At 37.6% G+C, this 25,456-nt stretch overlaps 1 protein-coding gene across 4 annotated transcripts in view; it reads right to left on the reverse strand.

Annotated features, from left to right (window-relative positions):
- DIAPH2 (diaphanous related formin 2) overlaps nt 1-25,456 on the reverse strand; it is an 894,195-nt gene that overhangs the window by 166,106 nt on the left and 702,633 nt on the right. For all 4 annotated transcript variants that reach the window (XM_060086247.1, XM_060086246.1, XM_060086245.1 and 1 more), the window contains one exon: nt 834-929. In XM_060086247.1, coding sequence (XP_059942230.1) covers nt 834-929 — 96 coding nt within the window. The remainder of the gene's footprint in view (nt 1-833; nt 930-25,456) is intronic.

Here is a 25,456-nt window from a genome sequence, read left to right on the forward strand (position 1 = left end):
ATTTATGTCTCTGTATAGCTCTACAGCCCATGAAGAGAGCTTTTACAGTCAACACACCTAGTTTCTCCCTCTACTTCAAGAAAGATAAGGACTAAAAATATAAAAATTTCCTTAGAGGAGATGGATAGCTCAGCCTACTTGGATTATTCTGAGAGGAGCTATTATTTACTTCAGTCATAGGGTATGAAGAGGAAAGGCAGACAACTTTCTGGGTCCACTTGAGTGAGGCAGGTTGTTCTGCTTCTTTTATGTTTTTTCTTCCTCCAATATCAATTTTTCATAGTGCAGCTTTGTTACTAATCAAACAAACACAAAAGGGGGGTTCCAACATTTTGGGACTTTTGGGGATCTTGGATCATCTGTGCCTGTCCTCTCTTTAGTAACATGGAGAATGGAGAATGGACTGCAAAGCCAAAATGGCCTCTGGAAAGGAGCATTATCTCAGTTTCCTTACCCGTAAATAGCTAAAGTGACATCATTAGGACTAATTACTTGGAATGATTTAATTACATTTATGGTTTTAAACCATCTTCTACTCAAACCACATGTTCATAAAATCACAATTAAAAATATTTAATATGAAACACAGCAGGAATCCTTGCTTCTAAATTTTTTTTGCAAAGCCTACAGTTATTTGAAGATGCTTTTACCAAGTTGAAACTTGTGATCACGTAGATATAGAAGCCTGCTGAGATTTCACACATGAACTGAGATCAACTGTTTAAAAACATTTTTTTCATGAGAAAGGTTGTTTTTGTATTTTGGGTTATTTTTGGTACTTGGCTCTGAGCACTTACATTCTATAATATCATGTGAGCTGGAATAGCCCTTACCTGGATTCCTTGGAATCCTCTTTCTGCGGTCTCGGAATGCTGCACCTGATTGCAGGGCTTCTAGAAGATTATCCATCACGCCCGTCTCATCACCCTCTGGAGGAAGGGAGAAATTGGAATTAATCTTGGAGCAATTAAAGTTAAACTACAGGAAAATAAAGGGGAAAACTCCTGTCAGATTTACATAATACCCCTAAATTAAAGACATATATCTGTTTTAACATAATGGATCCTGTCAGTTTCTGGCACCACAGACTACTTTCCTTATTATGCACCATTAAGCAAAATTCATGCCAATCCCACTGTTCTTTCAACTTAAAGACCTTGTCTTTTGTATTATTGATGACATGCTCAGTATGCAAATAAACAGTAGCTGATCAGCTACTGCTGCCTTCCTGTTCAGATTCTTATAAGATATTCCTAAGCAAGAAACCACTGACCCGGCTTAATGCAATCAACGGGCAGGGCGTGATTTGATGAAGCAGAGTTACACAAGGTTAAATACTGATTGTATTAATACCTTAAGCATTCAACCATCGTCTGCAGTTATCTTAAAAGACACTATTTGCAAAACACACTTGCATTCAGTTCCTATCTAATCCATATCCTTTACCCATTTTGAAATGCTGACATTGCAGAAGGCAAAGGTGACCACATCATCTGAAAGTCCACATTTTACATTTGAGAGACATTAGCCAGAGTCTCATCACCCCTTTTAGAATGCTGCTGTGTTTCTGAACTTTTCCTATGAGCAGGGTACTCAGAGATGTTCATGGAAATTCCTAACGTAAACGTATATAAAACATTTCACCCTACTCTTATCTTTGACAATTCTGGCTGTCAAAAATACTTTTAAGATTTGCTAGGGCAAGGTGCCCATTGCCAGAAACTCTCTGCGAAGCTGTGGATGATCCACAGTGAGCTGAGGACGCTCTTCTCAACAGGCCTCACTGATGAAAAGGACCCTCTCCAGGTGGTTAATTTGAGTGGTAGCTAAGTGTGTGGGTCTGGGGTAGAGGACACTTGTAGGCAGGAGGGTTAAGAGAAGAAAAGGGGGGCAGTGAGGGAGAAGAAATTATTTCTGATGTTACTCCAAAGTTAAATTTAAATCCTACTTTGTTTAAAGAATTGACTGTGGGGTGTCAGATCACAGGAAAAAAAATATTTTCTTATGGGGCATGAATAAGCTCAAATCTCTTTTGATTATGCTCTTCATTTGACTTGAGATTTCCTCAATGTTACAATCATTTATTCTTTGAAAAATGAATTCTTTAGGACAGGATATTGAGTGAAAAAATAAAAGGAAACACAGAGGTTCTCAGGTATAATATTTGGTGAAAACAGGAAAAATAAAGGGAAAATAGAACCCCAGTGACTAAACAGGGAAAGAGGATTGTGCACTTTTAGGAATATTAAGGATGCAGACACATCTGAACCATGACCTGCTCTTTACAATGGAAAGAAAAGAGGAAATGAAGGAAGTCTGGCGTGGCTGGAATATATCTTGGAGAATTAAGTTTTATGCAGTACGCACTTCACACTGGTTATATCTTTTTTTTTGTTTTTTTTGTTTTTTTTGGCTGCACTACGTGGCTTGTGGGACCTTAGTTCCTCGACCAGAGATTGTACCCAGGCCTACAGCAGTGAAAGCGCTGAGTCTTAACCACTGGACCGCCAGGGAATTCCCATATTGGTTATATCTTATAATCCTCCCAACAACATATTGAAGCAGGAAATATCTCTGTTTTCCAGCTGGGTATACTGAAACTTAGAGAGTTTAAGCATCTTGCTCCAGATGGAACAGCTGGCATGTGGAGGGGCCCAGGTATGCACCCAGGTCAATCTTTGCATGACAGCTAGAAGAAGATGAAATGAACTAGGCAAGTGATGGCCAGATGATGAAACATCATAATTCTGTTGTTAAAAAAGAGACAACAGGCACAAAATGGAGTCACTTGTGCTAAGACTCACATCAACAACCAGAGACTTGATACTTAACCTAACTGCAGTTTCAGTCTTTCCTAGGAATGTAATCTTAACCACTCAATCTGGAATTTCCTGGTCAATACTAGTAAGGAAATCTACCTGATAGACCCCCCACTGTCCCACAAAGGAAGGTAACCTTGTCTGAACAATCCACTCTTTGCTAGAAGAACTTCCTTGTCTTGCTTCCTTCTTCCTATAAAAGTCTTCCATTTTGTACACCTCTTTGGAGCTCCTTTCTATTTACTAGATGAGATGTTGCCCAATTTATGATTCATTGAATAAATCCAATTAGCTCTTTAAAATTTAATCAGTTGAATTTGATTTTTTAACATGATGATACGGGTGTGAGCACTATCTTATAAGCCAGCACTTTCCAACAGATATATAATGCAGGTCACAAATGTGAGCCGCCTAAATAATTTTAAGTTTTCTAGTAGCCATATTTAAAAAATAAAAAAGAAAGAGGTGAAATGCATTTTAATGTATTAATATTTAACTCAATATATACAAAAATTATATATTTTACATTCTTTTTATTAGAGCAAGTTTCAGAAACCTAACATGTTTTTATTTCATCCTTCACTTCAGATTAGCTACATTTCAAGCACTCAACAGCTATATGTGGCTCGTGGCTGCTGTATTGGGCAGTGCAGCCATAAGCAATATAGGAAGTGACTTGATCAGATTTATACTTTAGAAAGACTTGTCAGACAGCACTATGGAGGATGACTCTGGGGATGGCATGACAGAAGGCAGGGAGATGTTTAGGAGTATAGTGCAATTGTCTAAGTAAGAGATAAAGAACTGAACTAAAGGGCTAGCAGAGTGAATAGAGAGGAGGGATATTTTAAAGGTATTAGTACATTCATTAGGACCTGGCTGGAAGGGTGAGATCAACGGGGAGAAAAAGCGTCTAGAGGACAAGGGATAAACAGGTTTGAAAAAAAAAATTTTTTTTGAGGAATATCTAAGTAGAGAAATCCAGTAAGAAGTTGGAAATATGGGGAATTCCCTGGCGGTTCAGTGGTTAGGACTCTGTGCTTCCACTGCCAGAGGCATGGGCTTGATCCCTGGTCCAGGAACTAAGATGGAAATATGAATCTGGAACCCAGGAGTGAAGTCTGGGCTGGAGCTAAAGATGAGAGTGCTGTTGGAAGATGGGTGAGATGACCCTGAGATGTATGAGAAGGAGGGGCATAGGATGCAATTCCTGAGGATCTCAGTTTTTAATAGGCAGTCAGGAGAAGCAGAACTGCAAAGAAGATACAGAAGGAATTTTTAGACACAGAAGTACAACCGGAAGAGAACTGCGGTACAACAGAATCTCAAGCATCCTCATAAAAACAGTCATTATGAAGACTATGTAGAAAGATGAATATCTGTATATGAGTGACGAGAACAGAATACCAAAGAGTATTTATGAGTTTACATAAATAATATGCAAACATGAAAAAATCTACAACAACATTATGGATGTCATTTCATTAAAATTCTTTAAAGCTATTAAATTGTTTACGGACTAAAAAGATGAAAAGAACAAATATGACATAAAGTAGAGAGGAATTACAAATAAATCCCTTTGCTTAATTTAGTGGTTGCCATCTGAAAACACTTAAAAAATGTTATGCCAGATCAGTTTCTCAACTTTTTTCTTCCATTATCGTTCCCTCCTCCCTTAACAGAACCTTGTTAGATATCTTTTTCCTAATCCCCTCCACATTAATATTTACAGATATAACTATATATCTGCTTATGTATTGTGGTCCTTTGGAAGGTCACAAACCATTGTAATATCTAAGATTTTTTTCCTCCCACCTCTCCAAGAACCAATATTGATTCCCTTGGGGGTGATATTGCTCCTGCTGAGAAGGCATATGCTAGATGGTTCTGTTAAAAAAAAAATCCAGGTCTTTGTAAACATCAGTAATGCCTTTAAGGAAAGAAATATAAGTTTTAGTCCACCAGTCCACCATTACTTTTTCATTGGCTTCATGATAACTTTCAAAGGAACTGAGAAATTTTCATGAAATGTTTAACCTTAAGGAATAAAGCTTTTATGAATATATTATAGATTTATATTTCAGTTAGTCTTCCTAAAACAAAATGAAAGTAAACATGATCATTTGAAAGTTATCCTTCATTTCAAATAAGTTTCATTGCAATTTGGTCAGTGATTGAATTGTGTGAGGTTGACAGTTCACTTAGAATTTCCAAGTTCACAGAACCATTAATTCTTACTTAGATGTGATTAGTAGTGAGTAGTTGTTTGGATTTTTTTTTCTTTTCTTTTTTTTTTTTTTTTGGTCTATGAGATCAAACTCAGGGAAAAAAAAATCTTTTAAGTGCTTTATGTTTCATTGAAAAAGAGAATAACCTTACTGAGTTACACAGAAAAATGCATTTTCTTAAAACTTACAATACATATTTTACTGAGTGAAAGAATATCAGGGAGAAATCGGTAATGTTTTTTAGCCACTAAAACAGTAACATATGGGCATGTCTGAGAAATAACAATTCAGAGGCAACTTTCTAATCTTTCATCCTGAAATTAGATCACAGACAGTATTAAGGAGCTAGAAGGGTTACAGGCAGTCCAGTGGGCTCTGTGTGAGCTACTTATCTTTGGGTATAATGAAAGGCATGGCTTGTATCTTCTATTTCATATTTCCAACAGTGTTGGTCATTCAGTGGATCCTGAATGCCCATTGATTTCACCTTTCAGCATCAGTGCATACCTGGGTTGTGTCGACTTAATTTCTCCAGAAGAGTTTGGAGATGCCACAGATTAAAATTAGCACTAGGTAAATTAATGATCTCTACGACAATTTTATGCAAGACTATTCACCGATAGCTAGCAAAAACTTATTTAGAGGGAATTCCCTATGGGTTTCTCACATTTCTGTACATTTTGTGGGCACAGGCGTTGATGACCTTTGTTCTGGACTATCTTTTGAAGAATTTTTTAGAGTCAATGGCCTTGAAGGCACAGTGTCTCCCTCCAGAGCAGAGGGTAGGTTTACTTTGAAAACAGATTATATCTCCCTCTAGGGCAGATGTCAGACAGGTTTGCTTTCAGTCCATTATAAAAGATTTTGGTTCTTTAAGCGTGGGATCCTCATACATAACACAAACCTACTCTGTGCCTAGCATCCACCTGGGCCCACCTTGGCATCACCCTGTGGGAGTTGGAGTGCAAGGGAAAGCAATTCGAACATGAAGCTCACACTGCTTGCTGTGCTGTGGATAACAGTTCTTTGTCTCTGAACCAGGAATCTTGTGTCTTCTGCCGGCATCCCTGAAACTGTGGCAGCTGACCTGCTGGCATGCAAGAAGAGTAAAATCTCTGACCCTTTACAATTTTTGAAAATACTCTGAGCTCTTCTTCCTTTTTAAGCAAACATTATTAATTAAATACCCTTTATTCCTCTAGGAACCTAAACATCTAGTGCCTTGGACTTTTCCATTAACTAACACCCAACTCTAGCTCATTATTCCTCAAAAATGACTAAAGTAAAACCAATACCATAAAAATCATTCCCTAAGATCCTTACAACCTGGTCATAATGGCTTCATTATTCACTACAATTGCCTCCTTGAATTCTCAATTATATAATTAAGGCTTTCTGGAAAAGTTGAGCCACTCAAAGTTGAAGAAGTTGCCATCAACCAATAAAAATGGCCCAAAAGTAAATAAAGGGAACCAAAAGAAGCAAAAGGCTTCTTAGTGAGGGCAGGATCCTACCACACAAAATACTACTTAGGTAGATTAAATAATTAAAAAAATAAAACTATGTTCTCCATGGGTTCAAACAGTAGGGGAGGGACTTCCCTGGTGGTGCAGTGGTTAAGAATCTGCCTGCCAATGCAGAGGACATGGGTTCAATCCCTGGTCAGGGAAGATCCCACATGCTGCGGAGCAACTAAGCCCGGGCACCACAACTACTGAGCCTGCGCTCTAGAGCCCGTGAGCCACAACTACTGAAGCCTGCACACCCTAGAGCCTGTGCGCCCCAACTACTGAAGCCTGCGCACTCTAGGTCCCGCATGCCACAACTACTGAGCCCGCGTTCTGCAACTACTGAAGCCTGTGCACCTACAGCCCGTGCTCTGCAACAAGAGAATCCACCTCAATGAGAAGCCCATGCACCACAACAAAGACCCAATGCAGCCAAAAATAAATAAATATAAAATAATTTTAAAAAAGCATAGCCAAAAAAAAAGAGTAGGGAAGGCTCGTGGAAGAATTAGGGCTTAAGTTAAGCCCCTGAAAAAAATTAACATTTAAAACGTTGAAAAGTGACCAGTTTAAAGAGAGTAAAATCCAGATTTTTTTTAAAAAATTAAAAAACAATTTAATTTATTTAACCATAAGTTTGCTTTCTATGTCTGTGAGTCTACTTCTGTTTTGTAAATAAGTTCACTTGTATCATTTTTTTTTAGATTCTACATATAATCAATATCATATGATATTTGTCTTTCTCTGTCTGGCTTACTTCACTTAGTATGATAATCGCTAGGTCCATCCATGTTGTTGCAAATGGCATTATTTCATTCTTTTTTATGGCTGACTCTTGGCTATTGTAAATAGTGCTGCAACGAACACTGGGGTGCATGTATCTTTTAGAGTTTTCTCCAGATATATGCCCAGTAGTGGGATTGCTGGGTCATATAGTAATTCTATTTTTAGTTTTTTAAGGAACCTCCATATTGTTCTCTATAATGGCTGCACCAATTTACATTCCCACCAACAGTGCAGTAGGGTTCCCTTTTCTCCACACCCTCTCCAGCATTTATTATCTGTAGACTTTTTGATGATGGCCATTCTGACCAGTGTGAGGTGGTACCTCACTGCAGTTTCGTAAAGCCTAGATTTAATAACTCCTCGTGTATATGCATATGCTTACTTGCTCACTTTCTCTGTGTGTGTGCATGTGTCTGTGTACAAATTTACAAATATTGTAATGCACAGATCTTGCGTACAGCTTGATGAATTCTGACAAGTACCTAAACCCATGTAACCACCACCACGATGAAGGTACTGAATGTTTCCATCATCCTCAGAAAGTTCCCTCTTGCCTCCACCACTCAAAGGCAAACACTGTTCTGATTTCTATCACCGTATATTAGTTTTGCCTGTTCATATCATGTAATGTTAAGAGGGTAAAATGTGTTGAGGTGGTTTTGAATCAGCGTGGCCACCTGAAATCAAATATGCACGGAGTACATGAGAAACCATGAGGAGAGCATCAGAGCAAAGTTCTAAAGGGCCTTGGGTATCAAAGTAAGAAGTTTGAATGTGATGAAACGGCCTCTAAAGAGCCATTGGTAGATCTTCAGCAAGGTAATGACATGATAAAAGTGACATTTAAGATCAGCCTCACAGTATTATGCAAAATAGACCAGAGTGGGTGGGAAATTCTGCAAAGAATACAATTGAATTTGCAGTGACAAATATTTTTCTGTATATAACCCTGGGCAAAGTACGATAGTCAATTTTGGCATTATTGGTAAAAGACTGAATAGAACAGTAAAACTGGTTTTGTGAGCAAGGTCATAAGCAGTGGTAAATGGAAGCTGACAGCATAAGAAGGCAGTGACAAGTGGAGGGCAAGAAAAATCAGTGTTAGATTCAATCCTTTTCACGCTATCTATTATGGGCCAGATTAAGACCCTGCTGCAAGATGTATGGATTTGTAGATGACACAAAATTAGAAGACTGCTCACTTATCGAAAAAGAGGGAAACAAAATTACTTCTCTGGGGTCTGAAAAAAATGAAGGCCTGGGGCTGACAAATAGCTCTTATAATTCAACACAATAAGAGGTAAGACATGACAAAAACCTGAACAACTTCTACTGCAGTCCACAAACATCTAGAAAGCTTCTACCTGATGGGAGGTTTTTGTTAGTTTGCAGTTTAATTGGAAGTGAGTGAAGAATGGAGATAATGGTGACTTGACAAACCAACAGATGGTAACTAAGATAATAGTCTATGAAGTAATTTAGGGCCACGAAAAGTGTTTAAAAAATCAAGATATTATTCCATAGAGATTAAAAGAGGGCATAAATAGAATGTATAAACTTCTAAGGGAAATAATGAAGGCAGATGTTCCTGTTCAAAAGAAGAAAACTTTCAAGAGGGAAAAGAGGACAGAGGAGCTTAGAAGAAATTACCAGAAACCACAGGATGAGCTAGGGGCAGACTAGCAATTACATTATGCAGCAGTTGAAGATTTGCAAAACAAAACAGAAAAACATTATGCTCCCAGGTTGAGGCCTTGCACAGTGGTATGCACCAAAAAGCAAAATTAATCTCAGAGCAATTAAAGTTAAAACTATAGAGGAAAATGTTGGTTAGAGAGTTCATTCATTCTGTTATCGCATCTCCTTGCCAGAACAGATAATGAACAGTTTCCTATAGTGAAGGGAATTATCAGATTCAGATAAACTTCATAGTGAATACTACTCTTCCTTACCACTTTTAATTGAAGGTTAATGTTATAGGTACATTTTGTCATGAAATAAATATTGTACTAGAGGGTCACAAGCTAATGGATATTCCACTCCAGAGTGATGAATGGTAAAGGATAAAGTGATTTCTCCCCAAATATCTACATGGTAGGTGTCACCTCAAAGTCTGTCACAGTAGCTAAATTGGTGAGTTAACTTTCCTTAATGTATTTGCACTTTAAAGAGTTGCCTGTTGGGCTTCCCAGGTGGCGCAGTGGTTGAGAGTCCGCCTGCCGATGCAGGGGACATGGGTTCGTGCCCCAGTCCGGGAAGATCCCACATGCCGCGGAGCGGCTGGGCCCGTGAGCCATGGCCGCTGGGCCTGCGCTTCCGGAACCTGTGCTCCTCAACGGGAGAGGTCACAACAGTGAGAGACCCACGTACTGCAAAAAAAAAAAAAAAAAAAAAAGAGTTGCCTGTTAACACACTTGAATGGATTTCTACTGGTGGTCTCAGTGAAGGAAATTTTATGGCCAGAGGCACCTTTTGGGCAGTCCACCTGCGGTAAGACAGCTTGATAGTAAATGGTAGTTAAAAAGTAATGTTTATGCGTATTCATTTTTTCCCCAGTTACCTACATGCTAGAAGATTGGGAGAAGAAAATTACACTCTATAAATAAGCCTGAATAAACCTGAATGTTAACGCTTACCAGAACCAATGTTGATGCCTCTGGTAAAATATCTCACGTTCGATATTTTAAATAATTAATATTTCAAAGATACCTTTGAAATACTGTGTGTCTTATCAGAATCAATCATTTACTAAGGGCATGGAACACTTGTGAAGGGAGAACTAAGCAAAAACAAACTTGGAAAAAGAATAAATTCAAAATCATCTGCCAAAGTAAATCTCAGTGACTTTCTGAAAAGATAAAGCAAAGATGTTTTGGGACATAGGAATAGTAATAATGTCTGTCATTTATTGAGAGCTTACTATATGTCAGGCCCTGTTCTAAGGGATGTTGGATCCCTACGCCAACCTATTTTTCAGGTAACGAAACTGAGGCATATTTGGGTAAAGTAACTCACTCAAGTTCGCAAGGTTGGGAAGTGACAGAACCAGCCTTAGACCCTCAGGAGTATGTCTCTAGAGCAGGGGTTGGCAAATTATAGCCCCAGTGGTCAAATCCAGCCTAAAACCTGTGTTTGTACAGCCCACATCATAAGAATGTTTTTCACATATTAAATGCTTTTTTTTAAAACTAAAAGAAGAATAATCTTTCATGCCTCATGAAAATTTCCCCAAATTCAAATTTCAGTACCTGACTTTTATTGTAACATAGCCATACTCATTCATGATGTATTGGCCTATGGCTGCTTTCAAGCTACAACAGCAGAGTTGAGTAGTTGTAACGGAGATTTTTGGCCTTCGAGGCCTAAAATATTTACTATCTGGCCCTTTACAGAGAAAGTTTGCTCACCCCTGCTCTAGAGCACACACTGTCAACATCAGCATCACGCTACATACAGACACCTGTGGAACTCACAATCTGTCTCTGAGGTGCCGAAGGAGCTTGGCAACCTCCGTGTCAGTGAAACGGGCTCACCATGGGTGGAAGGTGGGAAAGAACGTGCAAAGTCGATGTCGGCCTACTTGAAATTGAAATGCTTCATTTTAGAGGGCCAAAGCCAAGAATGAGACAGAATCATTCATGAAGCAACAATTATACATACACTTCTATGTGGATTTACATTTAAGAATCCTTGAAGTTAGTTCCAAAAGAACAATTACAAAAAGAGAAGAGAGGTTTTTTTTTCAAAGGCCAGTGGGAGACCTGCTTTCCAAGTTTTGATTTCCTGTCTGAGAACCAGCCTCTGACTGACGGAGAGTAAATTCAGCTCCGTTACAGAAGACCTAGCTCCTTACCTCTGGACTTCAACTGGATGGCCATATCAGAACATAATACCATGCAATGAACCTAACCATCATCATAAGAAATATGAACACAGCCCTAGTCATGGAGAGTTTGAGCTTACAGAGCACCATCATGAGGTCAAATGTATACTTTTATGTTCCTTGGTGCCTAGCATAGGCACCAGGTAAGGGAGGGATGGAAGTAACTTTTGAAGAACGGCTGTCATGAGAGTCCTGTCAGGTAGTTTTAACAAACGTCACACACCACAGCTACAGTGGCAGCCTACCACCAGGTATAAAAATGTATGAGAGGGAATTGGTACTCTTAGTTGCTGATGGTTGGAGTACAGGAAACAAGTGGACAATTCATCTGTTGCTAGGCCATCTTTTGAATTCTTCTTCCTCTCTCCAGTCAGAAAGGCAATGACAACTTCACTCCACTTTTGCACAGGAACTTAACTGTTGGTTATACATTTTTAAAGTGCAAGGAGTCATGTGTGTACGTGTGTGTGTGCATGTGTGTGTGTGTGTGTCTTTCTGATCAAGTCATTTTTCTGAATGCCCCAAGAGTGAATATTGCTGCAAACTGATTTGTTCTTATTATAACTACCACTTTCAAATTGAGGAGCACATATCTTGTTTTAACATGATATTATACACTTTTACTTTTTTCAAAAAGCAAAAAGCAGTATGAAAAAAGGCATGTATGACCAACTAGTTTTTTGAACAGTCTCAACTCAGTGAAGGAACAAACATAAAATTGGTTTTCATTTTTTCAGCATTGTTCCTAGACATATAATGTCAAGTCTCACTTTCATGTCCCTTAATGACATCTTGGGAAGATTCTACAACTTTCTGGTTGTAATTTAAATATTGATTGTATGTTTGCTTCAAGGTGTTTCCTTCCCCCTTGTTGGTTAGTCTTTTGGACCCAAGGGCCTGAAGGGGAGAATGGGTGGCATAAGCTGTTTGCCCGCTCACTCCCCCAGCCTCTCTCATGGAAAAATTTGACCCCCAGTAGGCTGGGGTGGGGAGGAAGAAAAAGGAGGACAGGGAATGTTATAATCCTCTTGATGAACGTGTTAGATGGGCTTACAAGAGACAAAGGTGGGGATTTAGTGTAAGGATGTATGCAGAAGTAGAAGGAATAGGAAACAGGCTTCAGCAGCTACGTGGTCAGGTGTGACTCACAAAGAAGTGAAACACCATTCAAGATACAACCTTAGGGCTTCCCTGGTGGTGCAGTGGTTGAGAGTCCACCTGCCAGTGCAGGGGACACGGGTTCATGCCTTGGTCCGGGAAGATCCCACAAGCCGTGGAGCGGCTGGGCCCGTGAGCCATGGCCGCTGAGCCTGTGTGTCCGGAGCCTGTGCTCCGCAATGGGAGAGGCCACAACAGTGAGAGGCCCGTATACCACAAAAAAAAAAAAAAAAAAAAAAGATACAACCTTAAAGGGAAGGCGTGTGGGGGAGGGAAGGATTGGGAGTTTGGGATTAGCAGATGCAAACTATTATATATAGGATGAATAAATAACAAGGTCCTATTGTATAGCACAGGGAACTATATTCAATACCTTGTAATAACCTATATTGGAAAAGAATCTGAAAAAGAATATATATATATATATATATATATATGTATAACTGAGTCACTTTTCTGTACAGCAGAAATTAACACAACATTGTAAATCAACTATACTTCAATAAAATTAAAAAAATATGTAACTTTGACTCTAATCCTCCAGCTACAACAATAGCCCTAGTCATCAATTAATGTTATTACTTCAGTACTTTGATGTCCATTCTCACCTACCATGTGAACCTACTCTTAGTATTTGTTATTATTTTCTTTTCTGCTATTTCTGAACTATCTCTCCATCTCTGTGTCTTTGAGTCCAAACTCCCCAAGAAAAAGAATCAAACTGATTCAACCAGGACAGACCATCCTTTGGAGGAAGAGTGTTCATGACAGGCTATTTCTTAGGAAATAGAAAAGCCTACAGATGGCTGTCCTTGGGTCAAGAATCCATCTCTGGCCCATTTTGAAGGTAGGGGAGGAATGCGTGGCACAAAGCATGGTCAGCATTGCTTAAGAAGCTGCCGATTGCCACATGCCTCAGAAAAGGAGCTGAAGGTATGCACTTCTGATATGCATTATCATAACTCAATAGTGTAATTTACATTGATGTTTCAAAATGGGAGAGGGAAGGATTTACCTTTAAGCCTTGATCTGAATCCCTCAATAATTCCTTAAGAGGAGTTTAATAATCTGCTCCAGGAGAGAGCCAGTCTGACTCTGAGCATGGCTGGCTTCTTTCTCGATCAACTAGAATGTATATTTGTACTTCTAGCAATCTCACTCCTGTCTCCTGGTGGAATTGAAACAAGTTGCTGAAAAATAATTATTTAGAAAACAGAATGAAGTGTCACTGGACAGTCTGTGGCCTTTCTTTCTTGGGCTCTGGGAAGTGATCTCAGTTTCAAGGCTTCTAGTTCTCTTCTATGATGGAGATGCCTTAATTCACAACCTCACTATTTACCTGCATTCCCATTTCAAGGACAAACCATTAGCTATGCCCAAACAATGTTATTTATAAAATTTCCTATCATTTCAGACTCATCTCAGACAGATGGAATCACCCACAGATTTCCCCACCTAATCACACCCCTAATGACTTCTTATCCCAATTTTCTCATTTTTGATTATCCTCCAGGCTTAGAACCATTGAATGGTCTCTAGTATTTTTTCTTCATTTCCAAAGTCAAATAGTGACTAAGCTATAGCACATCTTCACAGGCAATACAGAGTCTCCTCCCCTAGTGTAACACTTATCCCTTAACCTGGATAACCTATATGAATCAACTTGCTGAATTTTGTTTCTAGTCTCTCCTATCACTAAACTATAACTTTAATTACATTATCCTCTTTTCCAAGATTCAATGCTCATCTGATCCAATCCAAATTCCAAAGGTCTCACTAATTATTTCCAGATTTTTCTTTGGCTCCTCCAACCACACCAACCAAGCTACCTCTCCTTACCATTTTCTACAGATCCTAAGTATTCACACCTATATGTCTTCCCCCATGTTCCTAATTTAAGAAACAAAAGACTAATGTAAATTCTAAAGAAAAAAGCAAACAACAACAAAAAAGATAGATACTTTATACTTTCAAGTTTAAATGGATATAGCTTTTAGGAAGATTATTAAAGTGAATACACTTCAGCTCACCAGACCTATTCCAGGGGTCAAGTTCCTAGAGTGAGTGCTTTGGAAACGTAAATGGCCTAAATTCAGGTAATTTAGGCAATTTATACAGATACACATTAACAATATCCTGTTCTATTAAATAATTAAAATTTAGATAGACCTTAATTATATGCTTTACTAAATAAAAGTTGGTCTCCAATAGAAAAAATTTAATTTCAAAATAAATAAATAAATAACTCCCTGAGGCAGATACTCATGGTAAATTCAACATACTGCTACTACCATTTAATTGAATTCAACCTTTAAATTAAAAAGAAGACATATTAAAAGTAATATGGTAATTGTATATTAGGTGGTATTGCCTTTTGGTGTTTCAAACAATCAAGGCAACAGTGATTAAACTCTTCGTTACTTTATAATGTTCATCAGGGAAAAAAATTCCCCTCCAAGTTCAAATTTTCTAAAATTGAAACCCACAGAGCTCCTAAGAACACAGGGCAATAAAGCATAGGGTGCTTCATTAGAGGAAGTCTATAATTACAGATTACTGAGTAAATAATATGGATGCCATTGAATTACACGGGGGTCGATCAGTTAGTAGAAAATGGCATAAAATTACAAAATTAGGCACCAATACCTCAGAGATATAATTATGTCAATTTCTGAACATTATGTTGTTCTTTTAAAATAAAGTCATAAGGACTTCCCTGGTGGTGCAGTGGTTAAGAATCTGCTTGCCACTGCAGAGCACACGGGTTCCAGCTCTGGTCTGGGAAGATCCCACATGCCACAGAGCAACTAAGCCCGCACACCACAACTACTGAGCCTGCATGCCACAGCTACTGAAGCCCATGCGCCTAGAGCCCGTGCTCCACAACAAGAGAAGCCACCTTAATGAGAAGCCTTCACACCTCATGGAAGAGTAGCCCCCGCTTGTCGCAACTAGAGAAAGCCCACCCACAGAAATGAAGACCCAACACAGCCAAAAATAAATAAATTTATTTTAAAAAAAGGCATAGATGATAATTATGCTTAACTTAAATAACCCACTGCAAGCTGGTAAAACCAGAGAAGACACTGGCATTTAAACATTGTCATTCCTTGGAGCTTAACTTCATAAGCACTTTAGTTTGACATGTCTACTTGATTTTTACTTTTACACACAAAAACTTCCATGGTTTATATTATACTATTTTATGAAGTAACTATATCACTATCTAGCTACTGTTGGGTGACTACCGTTTGTAAATATTGTTATATTTTTATTAAAATGTATAGAGCTCTGTTCAGAGACAGGACTTGCAAACAGGCGCTAAATTTCTTACTTGGGATTAAGTAGAAAAGGTTTACAATTTCATTGTTTCAGCCATCTCTCTTCTTGGGATAGTAGGCTCCCAAGAAGAAAGCAGGGAGGACTTAGACACAGTATGCTTCACTCATACCCCCAGCACATTTCTTATTTAGCATTTAATTCACTCTTTCAAGCTATCAACACATGACCACTGGACACTTAGTAGTGGATAGCACTGTACAAAACAGGGAACTGTAATGCATCCTCCTAAGATGCATTTCTGCAAAGAGGTCAATTATGTATTTCTTCTACTATGTAGTCTAATTTGTAAATGAAGAGAATTTTTGGCTAATAAAGAGCCTTGCAAATCAAACTGAATACAAATGAAATACTCTGAAAATCTCTACTTGTTTAACATATATCTGAAGAACAGAAAGAAAAATACTGTAGATTTTTTGGCTCTTAGAACATTAATTTAATAGGACACCCTAATTTTTACATTATAATTTGGGCATGGCTCAAATGTTTGCAGAAGCCAAGACTCTACCATTTAGAAAAGCAAGTTATTTTTGTATAGTCCGTGTATTGATAAATTACCTCAGATAAATACACTATAAAGGGAAGAACTGCTGATTTTATTAAATAAAGGATATTAAAATGACTGTTTATTTTCCCTGTCCACTGAACAGTAAATTTTTTAATATTCTTAATTATTTTCCCTCTCTTAGATAAGTAAAAAAAAATCAAAACCAAATATCTGTTACTCTTCAAAAATGGGGTTAAAAAGTGGTATCTGCCCAAAGGGTAGAGAGTGAGGAAGTCACTAAACACTCCTTGGCAAAGATTTAGGACCAGGTACTATTTTGTTCTTTTTATGATTTGCTCACCTAAACTTATCAGTGAAATCTTTGCATACTATATGATTTCATTCGACTGTTTATTTCCTATTTATAGCCTATATCAAGGGGGAAAATTGCAGTCCACAAAGAAATGATAAGGACTATCTTTTACTCAGCACTTCCGTGGCAGCTGGTGATTTTTTAGTATAAGGGAAATTTATCCTCATCCTTTAGAAGGAATGTACAACGTATGCTCTTATGACGTATGGAATCCTGGGTCTTAGAGAAGACTAAGATTTTCCACTTCAGGAAAAGGAAGGAAAAAAATGCACCATCATTTCTTTAAAGCAATTACCTGCCTTGTGAGGCTTTAAAAATGTTGTTACATTTGTTTTAGTAACTAAGCATTCACATTAGCACTGTCTTGAACAAAGAAGTATACTTAGAGAATATATTCAGTGCTGAAATCTTATTTCTATCCAGTCTAGAGGAAGCTATTTTAAGGTACATCCTGAACTGGGGAGTAAAGTGAGGAAGAGGTCACTTCCACCTCAGAGTCAAATTGGGAGAAGTCAACATGTGCTGGATGGATTAATCATCCTCATGTAAGAGGTGATATGGAAATAGGTGGCCAAGGAAACCTTGTCAACATCCAGCTCCATCCAAGAAATGACAATGTCTCTTAATCTCATTAGAATGACAGAGTTTGAGTTTCATACACAACAAAAAGTGGCTAAGTCACCATTGTAAAGCAATTATACTCCAATAAAGATGTTAAAAAGAAAAAAAAAGAGTGGTTAAGTAATAGGAGAATATTACCTTTCTGTTTGGGGAATTGTGTGTTTTTCATTAGTTTGAACCATGTGAGGCTCCCATTTTTATAGGCCAAAAAGTAGTTAAAGAGCAACAGTTTCATATGGTTCAAAGTGTTATTTAGGGATACAGAGAAGTCATTTGAATTATTACCAACTCTCTGAAAAAAAATATTTCAAAACAGAAGAGGGAAGATTGTACAATGCAGAAGGCTATGACAATGATGATATGCATTTTAAAATATTTTCTAAAATGCAGAACTTGAAAAGCACAGTCTTTCCAATAGTCCCTATTTTCCATAACTCCAAATTCCATGTTCTAACTCTGTATGAGTCATCAATACAAAATCAAGACAAGCCCGTGCTCAGCACACAGTCAACACGTCCTCTGAGCTATTATGTTCATGATGGCGACGCTGCTGACTTTTCACTGAGGTCAATCATTTGCACTTCTTTCCCTAAAGCTTAGGATGGTTTTGCAAAATCTCCCAGAACTCTGTCCCTTGCCCCTACTACAGCATTGGGATGCAAGGCAGCTTATCTTGTCATTTTCATGAAACATCTTTGAGGTTTGATTTCACTAGGGAGAGATTTAGAAATCAAAGCTTAAGTAGGGCTGTGAAAGTAAGTTATCCAGTACTGAGCAAAACACAATCTCTAGAACTCATTTTTTCCCGTGGCAAGCATTAATGAATGTCAAGCCTTTATAGATTAGTTAATATACTTAGAGATAGAGAATGCATGTTTGTTTTTCCACAACCTTGATACAGCCAGTACCTCACTGAGAACTGAATAAATAAATCCACTTGTTATAGTATTTTTCAAGGAAAAGTTCACCAGTATTTGCAAAAAAAGTCAAATTTATTTTTTTCTATTGCAATCACATGAAATAATGATAACTGCCTCAATATTATGTAGAATACCAATATGTCTGCTACATTTGCACTTTCTTATTAATTGTAATTTTATTTTTGTGTATTAGAATTTGTCAGATAGGAAAACCAACCAACCAGTGCAGTTCAACCAAACATCTAATTACATTTTTCATGCTCTTTGTCATTTTAGTGAGTTTCTTGTAAGAGAACGCCAGCATGACTTTTATTAATGTCAGAAAATGCATTTTTTTCCTTTTGATAAAAGAAGAAAGGACCTTTCACATTCAAAATTCAATTTTTTCTCCTAACATTTCCAATATGACATAAACATATGGTAAATAAAATTATTCTAATAAATATTAGAGCCAGTGGACCAGTGAGAGAAACTCTGAGCATGCTGTGAATATACTGAATACTAAAAAGCATTTGAAATATAAAAATCATTGAACTTTTAAGAAAAACTGAATAATTCAATAGTTTTTCATTAAAAAAGAAAGAAACACACATAACAATAATGATTAACCAGGATATGTCTACATATCAGAAAGGGCTGACAAATGGACAAATGTGATGACAAAGTTTTCAAGAGTTTTACATGGTGGAATATATTGGTTAGAAGAGTCTGCTTTCCTCCACGAGAATATAATTAAGGTTAGTTTTCAAAATGAAGCACTTTGCCTAAAGTAAGGGTATAAGACACATCAAATAATTTCAATAAAAAGAAAAGAATAATGATTGCTTTCAAGAACAATGGAACTTGTGAGGAATATAAGTGCATTGGTGTTCCCCAGACATCCCTCACTATATAAGGATTATTGGTGCTACTACAATTTCCTTCTCCTGGGACATTTAGAAACATGCTGTCTAACCATTTGTCTTACAGAGCTACATACGGATATACCTTGAGGCAGGGAACTGGCCTGGATAATCTAGAGAGCATCTTCATGTTTTATGAAAACCAAATCACAGAAAACAAATTCAAAGGATGGATATTACTCTAAATGAAGTCAACATCAAGTGCAAACAGACCCAAAGACAACGCTGCAGAATGAAATCCTATGTCTTATTACGTTACTTATACAGAAATGTGGTGTAAACTATCTGTAGATAGGATACCTTAAGCCACTGGGGATTTAAAATAAGAAATAGGAATCTCTTCAGAAAAATATGTGAGAAATTTGAAGCTGTTTACTCAGAGTATATAAAGTATTCATCAGAGGAAAATGTTCAAACCTACTTTAAGACAGATGAAAACTATTCCTTAATATATCAGAAGAGGGCCGAAGAAGAATGTTTCTTGACGGGAGTTCTCATGGGAAAAGCTCCCTATTTCATTTGCTACAGAGATCATGCTGGAATTGATGGGAAAAGAAGAGACATTTTGAAATAAATAAAAGAGGTCGCTTTCAGGAAAAGACTTTTTTTAAAAAAGGGGATTCTTGTTAAGAGATTCCCACTTTTATTCAAGTTAAAATGTTCATTTTGTTCCATGAACAAAGGCATGTGGATTTTACTTCTTTCATTCACTGTACACTTAGGCAAAACACAGGGGCTTCCTGGGTATGTGACCCGTGCAGTCGCACAGGGTCTTGGGCTCAGAAGGGCCCCATACTTGCTTTAATGCTCTGCTGCTGCCATCTTGAAATTCTTAACAATCTTTGAACAAGAGGCACAGATTTTCATCTTGCAGTCGACCTCACAAATTATGTATCCAATGCTGGCAAAAATAAAACCCATCTGTAACGTAATAAACAATTTTGATTGTCCATTTTTCATAAATTTCTTATTAGTATTTGAAAAAGATTACAAGGTCTTCAGAATGATGTAGTACTGACTACTCCTGATAATTTCTTCATGCTATTTTCTTTTTCTTTATTTATTTATCTGTCTAGTTATTTATTTTTTCTTTTTAAAAATTTATTTATTTATTTATTTGTTTGTTTGTTTGTTTGTTTGTTTATTTCTGTGTTGGGTCTACGTTGCTGTGCGCAGGCTTTCTCTAGTTGTGGCGAGCCGGGGCTGCTCTTCACTGCGGTGCACAGGCTTCTCCTTGCAGTGGCTTCTCTTGTTGAGGAGCAGGGCCTCTAGGTGCATGGGCTGCACTGGTTGTAGCACTTGGGCTCAGCAGTTGTGACTCACAGGCTTAGTTGCTCCGCAGCATGTGGGTTCTTCCCGGGCCAGGGCTCGAACCTGTGTCTCCTGCATTGGCAGGTCGACTCTTAACCACTGTGCCACCAGGGAAGTCCCCATGCTATTTTCTTTAACATTCATAAAATCATATCAAAGAAAAATTTCCCGGTGGTTGAGTCACTTCCTTTAGAGGCTACACTAACTTTTTCAATCCACTCAAGTGTGATTTAGTAAGAAAGTGGTCTCAATGCTCTAATTATCATTGAAAAGAAATGTTTGGCTGTTGAAAATAAAATCGAAAGCAGAAAAGATTGAAACAGTAGCTTTGTATTTCCTTTCCTCTAAGTTCATATCCATGAGGGTATATGGGGCAAAGATGTCAACCCAAGACAAATGGAAACTCACACGTTTATTTGCTATCTGAATCCATCCATCAAGAGCAAACAAAAGGCTTTAAATTATGTACAAATAATGATAATTATACAACAAATATACTAATACTCAATTAATAAGTAATATAAAGTAAACTTGCTTTTCAATAGATGTGCTCCTAGTTATGTAATTCATTATCTACCTCCTCCCCATGACCAAGAAACTCTATTTTAACATATCAGGGACATTGATACTTAAGAATTTCTTTGGTAATTCACTTTACAAATCAAGTACACACATACATATATGCATACATATATATATGTATATACGTATACATATATACACACACAATGTAAATGATCATTCCTTAGTAAATCAGTTGCTTGAGTTCATTTTGGAATGTTATAGTTGGAAAAACCTGGCACTATCCATCCATCAAAGCCATATTGGACAACACAAATACTCTGCTGAGTTCCCTGTAAACTTCCAATGCCAAGGATATCCTCCCACCTTGTCACTGAAAACTACTTGATTCTGACTGATCCTGTCACTTGTCAGAAGGTTCAAAAATGATAGGAATGTAAAGCTTGGAGGACAAGTCTCTCATTTTTACATGTACAATAATCAATCATGACTACATTTAAACAATTTAAAACAATTTAAAGGACTAGCACTGTGGAGTAGTACAGCAGAAGGAGCAGTGGATGAGGCAGGCTCTACTCCTGGCTCTCCTATTTAGCACTAAACTAGCTTTATGACCTTGAGCGGTGTGCTGAGTGAGGGACCACACTTTGAGAACCACTGGCCTAGGAGAATGCCAAGAATCTGAAGGGCACGATCTGAACCCACCCACTGTGGGAGAGTTCCTGAGGCACCTGCCAAAGTGTCACAAGATATCAACAGATGATGGCAGTGTTCTTTCGAAGGAAGAAACTCAAGCTGAAAGATGGCACTGCATTAGCCTGCCAATTAGCAACAGGAGCAGGGTTGGGGGGAAGGGGGTGGGTGAGCCAGGAGGAAATCAGGAAGTTGTAACCTGAAACTGAGACTAATAAGACTACACAAAGCCCTAAATCAGGAAATAAAGCCAGGTTGAGCCCAAAGTTGGATGAAATATTTTGGCTTGTTGTAAACTAAGGGATGGGAGAAAATGACTGAAACTAATGAGTCAGGACACAGGAGGAACACTTTTGGTGAGACAGAACTACAGGAAGGAAAACTCTTGTGAGATTAATAAGGAGGCCAAAGGTCCTAAGCTTTGGGGGTAGGGTGGGACAAGGGTTGGGTCTCTCTTGGCCCAGAAAGTTCCTAAAGAGTCTTGGCCCAAACAGTTTGCCATCTTCACTCAAAGGAAATTCTAAAAGATGTATTGCAGGCAGAAAGAGTAATTCCAGGTGTATGGTCTGAAATATAAAAAGGAATGAAGAGCAATATGTGGGTAGTACAAATGAACACTAACTGTTTGAAAATAATTATCATACCATCTTGCTCTAAGGTGGGTAATGCAAGACCCTGACATCAATACCATATGCCTTTCTGTTTCTTTAAAAAAAAAATTCTTTTTTTGAAGTCTAGTTGATTTACAATGATGTGTTAGATTCAGGTGTACAGCAAAGTGATTCAGTTATATATATAGTCTTTTTCAGATTATTTTCCAATATAGGTTATTACAAGATAATGAATATAGTTCCCTGTGCTATACAGTAGGACCTTGTTGTTTATCTATTTTATTTACATTAGTGTATATCTGTTAATCCCAAACTCCTAATTTATCCCCCCCTTCCCCTTTGGTAACCATAGTTTGTTTTCTGCCTGTACATCTGTTTCTGTTTTGTAAATCAGTTCATTTGTATAATTGTTTTAGATTCCACGTATAAGTGATATCATATGATATTTTTCTTTCTCTTTCTGACTTACTTCTCTTTCTGACTTACTTTACTTGATATGATAATCTTTAGGTCCATCCATGTTGCTGCAACTGTATGCCTTTCTAATTAGCTTTAAATACTTCAGTGGAACTTGAAAAATAAGTTGTGATAGTCAATTCTATTATTACATAGACACATACAAATAGCCACTTATTTGTGAGAGTCCATGTAATAATGTGCATGTATGTATATATGTATGTATGTATGTATACACACATTGTATATACTGTAACCTTTGTTATACTTAAAAAGTATCTTTGCTAAGGAGTTCATCCAGTAAAACCACATCCATATTCACTTTTGAACATATTAAAGTTTTATTGATCTCACACATATTTTCTTGCTTACCAAAGCCCACAAAACACCTATGTACATGTAATGTCTACAGTCAAGAAGGTCGAAGTTTGATAATTCACTCTTATCACTCTTTCTAGATAAACACTCCTTTAATATCAGCAAAAATAAAAACATACTGATTGAAGAAGCATCTGTAGTTCCTGAGATGCTCCTAGAAAATGAGTAGTTATTAGCTATTGCTGAATGATACATTCTAGTGTGATAAAAATGTATATGGTAGGAGAGGTCTATTATAACACATGGGGTAGTACATTTCCAAGGAGATTTTGAGTCAACCAAATGTTTTTTGAAATGGAGTGAAAGTGAAAAGAGGCCCTCCTATAGTGCCTAATATAATTGTGAAAACACGATGTAGGGGGAAATGTAAGAAAACAGAAAGAGACTGCTTAATTCCTTTAAAACAGAAACTGAATTGCTGAGGCAGTTCTTACCACCTTATTTATATATTGGATTGCTTGAAAATCATGATGTCACCCACCAGGAAGCAATGCATCAGGAAGAGTGTGACAGTGTCACAATCCCCAAGAAGGCGAGAGAGGTGCAGCTGAATGACAAAAAGGCACCATCAACTCAAAAAATGCAAAAGGTTTTATGGATAAATATTGTATAAAAGCATCACATGGGAGTCAGAAACTAGTTTCAGAAACTGCCTAGAGGCCCCCCCCCAAAAAAGATGCTTATAACAAAGGACTCGCATTTTGTGAACTGAAACTTGGTATTTCTTGAATACCAGAGATTTAGAGATGGCCAACTACCATAGTTGTGAGATGATCAACTAGCTTCTTATCCTCCTCGCCCCCGAAGAAGCAAGCAGAACGAAACAAAACCTGGCCCTGTTTTCTATTTAAAGGATACATTTTTTTCTTTAACACATACTACTGTCTGTGGAAAAGTTTGTGAGGGAATACAGACTTCCAGTTTTATTTTGGAATGTAACTTCCAATCAGTCCTTAGTTAACTGTTGTCTTTAAAGAGCCTTCTCCTGCAGAAGAAGCATTAACTACTGAAGTCCAAAGCACACAGTAGCTTTTCCTAAGGTTATAATTACCTATGATTTTAAAAGAAAGAACCTGTATATTTCTTTTTTTTTAAAATTTAATCAATCAATATTCTTTTATTGAAGTATAGTTGATTTACAATATACATTTCATTATAAAAATGCTTATTTTTCTGGGGTCTTAAAATGGGAGAGGGGACAGGAAGAAGGGCTGGGAACTGTACTGCAAACCCCTCACGGCCACCTCCTTTTCCACCCTTGAGGAGAGAGGTACCTTTAGGGGGTTTCATTTACTGTCATGGTTACTCAGGTGAAAAGGGCTAGTTTTCAACATGCCTGGGTCACAGGAGCTTACATGAGATTACTGAAAAGTCCAGGCTGTATGTACTGTGGGGATGGAGCGTGGGTACACTTAAAGCTTAATGTAGCCATAGTTCACCTCTATAGCTCAATCTCCATTTCCCCTCAAAATATGATCAGATAGCCCTTCGAACAAAGCTGCATTCACTCTTTGAGATGCAAAGAACAGTATAACAAGGCCTAACAACATAATGGATTGCAGTTATGCCAGAAAGAACTCTGACTCAGAACCAGTTGCCTCAAACAAGTAAAGCATCTTTTTAAAACACTGGGGAAAGACACAGGGGAGGCAGTTTCATATACCATACTGAAGTGCAGTAGAACAAGGTCGGTTAAGCACTCTATCCTGAGACACACACCTTTCATTTTCAATTGTTTTCAAATAAAAAGAGAGAAATTCCCTTTTCAAGTTGGATTGTTTAAATGCACCTACAGCTACTCTTGTCTAGCAAAGGCTAGGCAAGCTCTCCCTACTGATGCATTTCAAAAAAGGTTCAATTGGCAAAAAAAAAAGGAAGTGCAAAGCGTTTTTGACAAAAGAGGACTAGAGGGAACACATTTTCCTTTCACAGAAATACTGTTCTAGAAAATCAGATGAGGTAGCAACTCAAACCAGGAATGTGTACATATTGGTGAGACAAACAGGGAATTTGGAAAACTTCAACTTCAGACATTCAACTACATAAAATGATTAGCTTAAAAATTGAGGTGGGGGGCATAAATTTGGAGTTTGGGATTAACAGATACACACTACTATATATTAAATAGATAAACAAGGACCTACTGTATAGCACAGGGAACTACATAGTCAATATCTTGTAATAACCTATAATGGAAAAGAATCTGAAAAAGAACACATATATATGTGTAACTGAATCTCTTTGCTGTACACCTGAAACTAACACAACATTGTAAATCAACTATACTTCAATTAAAAAGTTAAAAAATAAATTGGGGTGGGAGTTACGTTATAAAAATGGGAGACTAAACGCTTAAACAAAACAAGGTATTCTGATTTTCAGATTACAGTACAGCCTAACTCAGTATGCAGTTCTTCTACCACAGAACCTACAGGTCTGTAAAGAACCCCTGGGACACTGT

This window comes from Mesoplodon densirostris, chromosome X, assembly GCF_025265405.1.
Source record: "Mesoplodon densirostris isolate mMesDen1 chromosome X, mMesDen1 primary haplotype, whole genome shotgun sequence".
NCBI classification, from domain to species: Eukaryota; Metazoa; Chordata; class Mammalia; order Artiodactyla; family Ziphiidae; genus Mesoplodon; species Mesoplodon densirostris.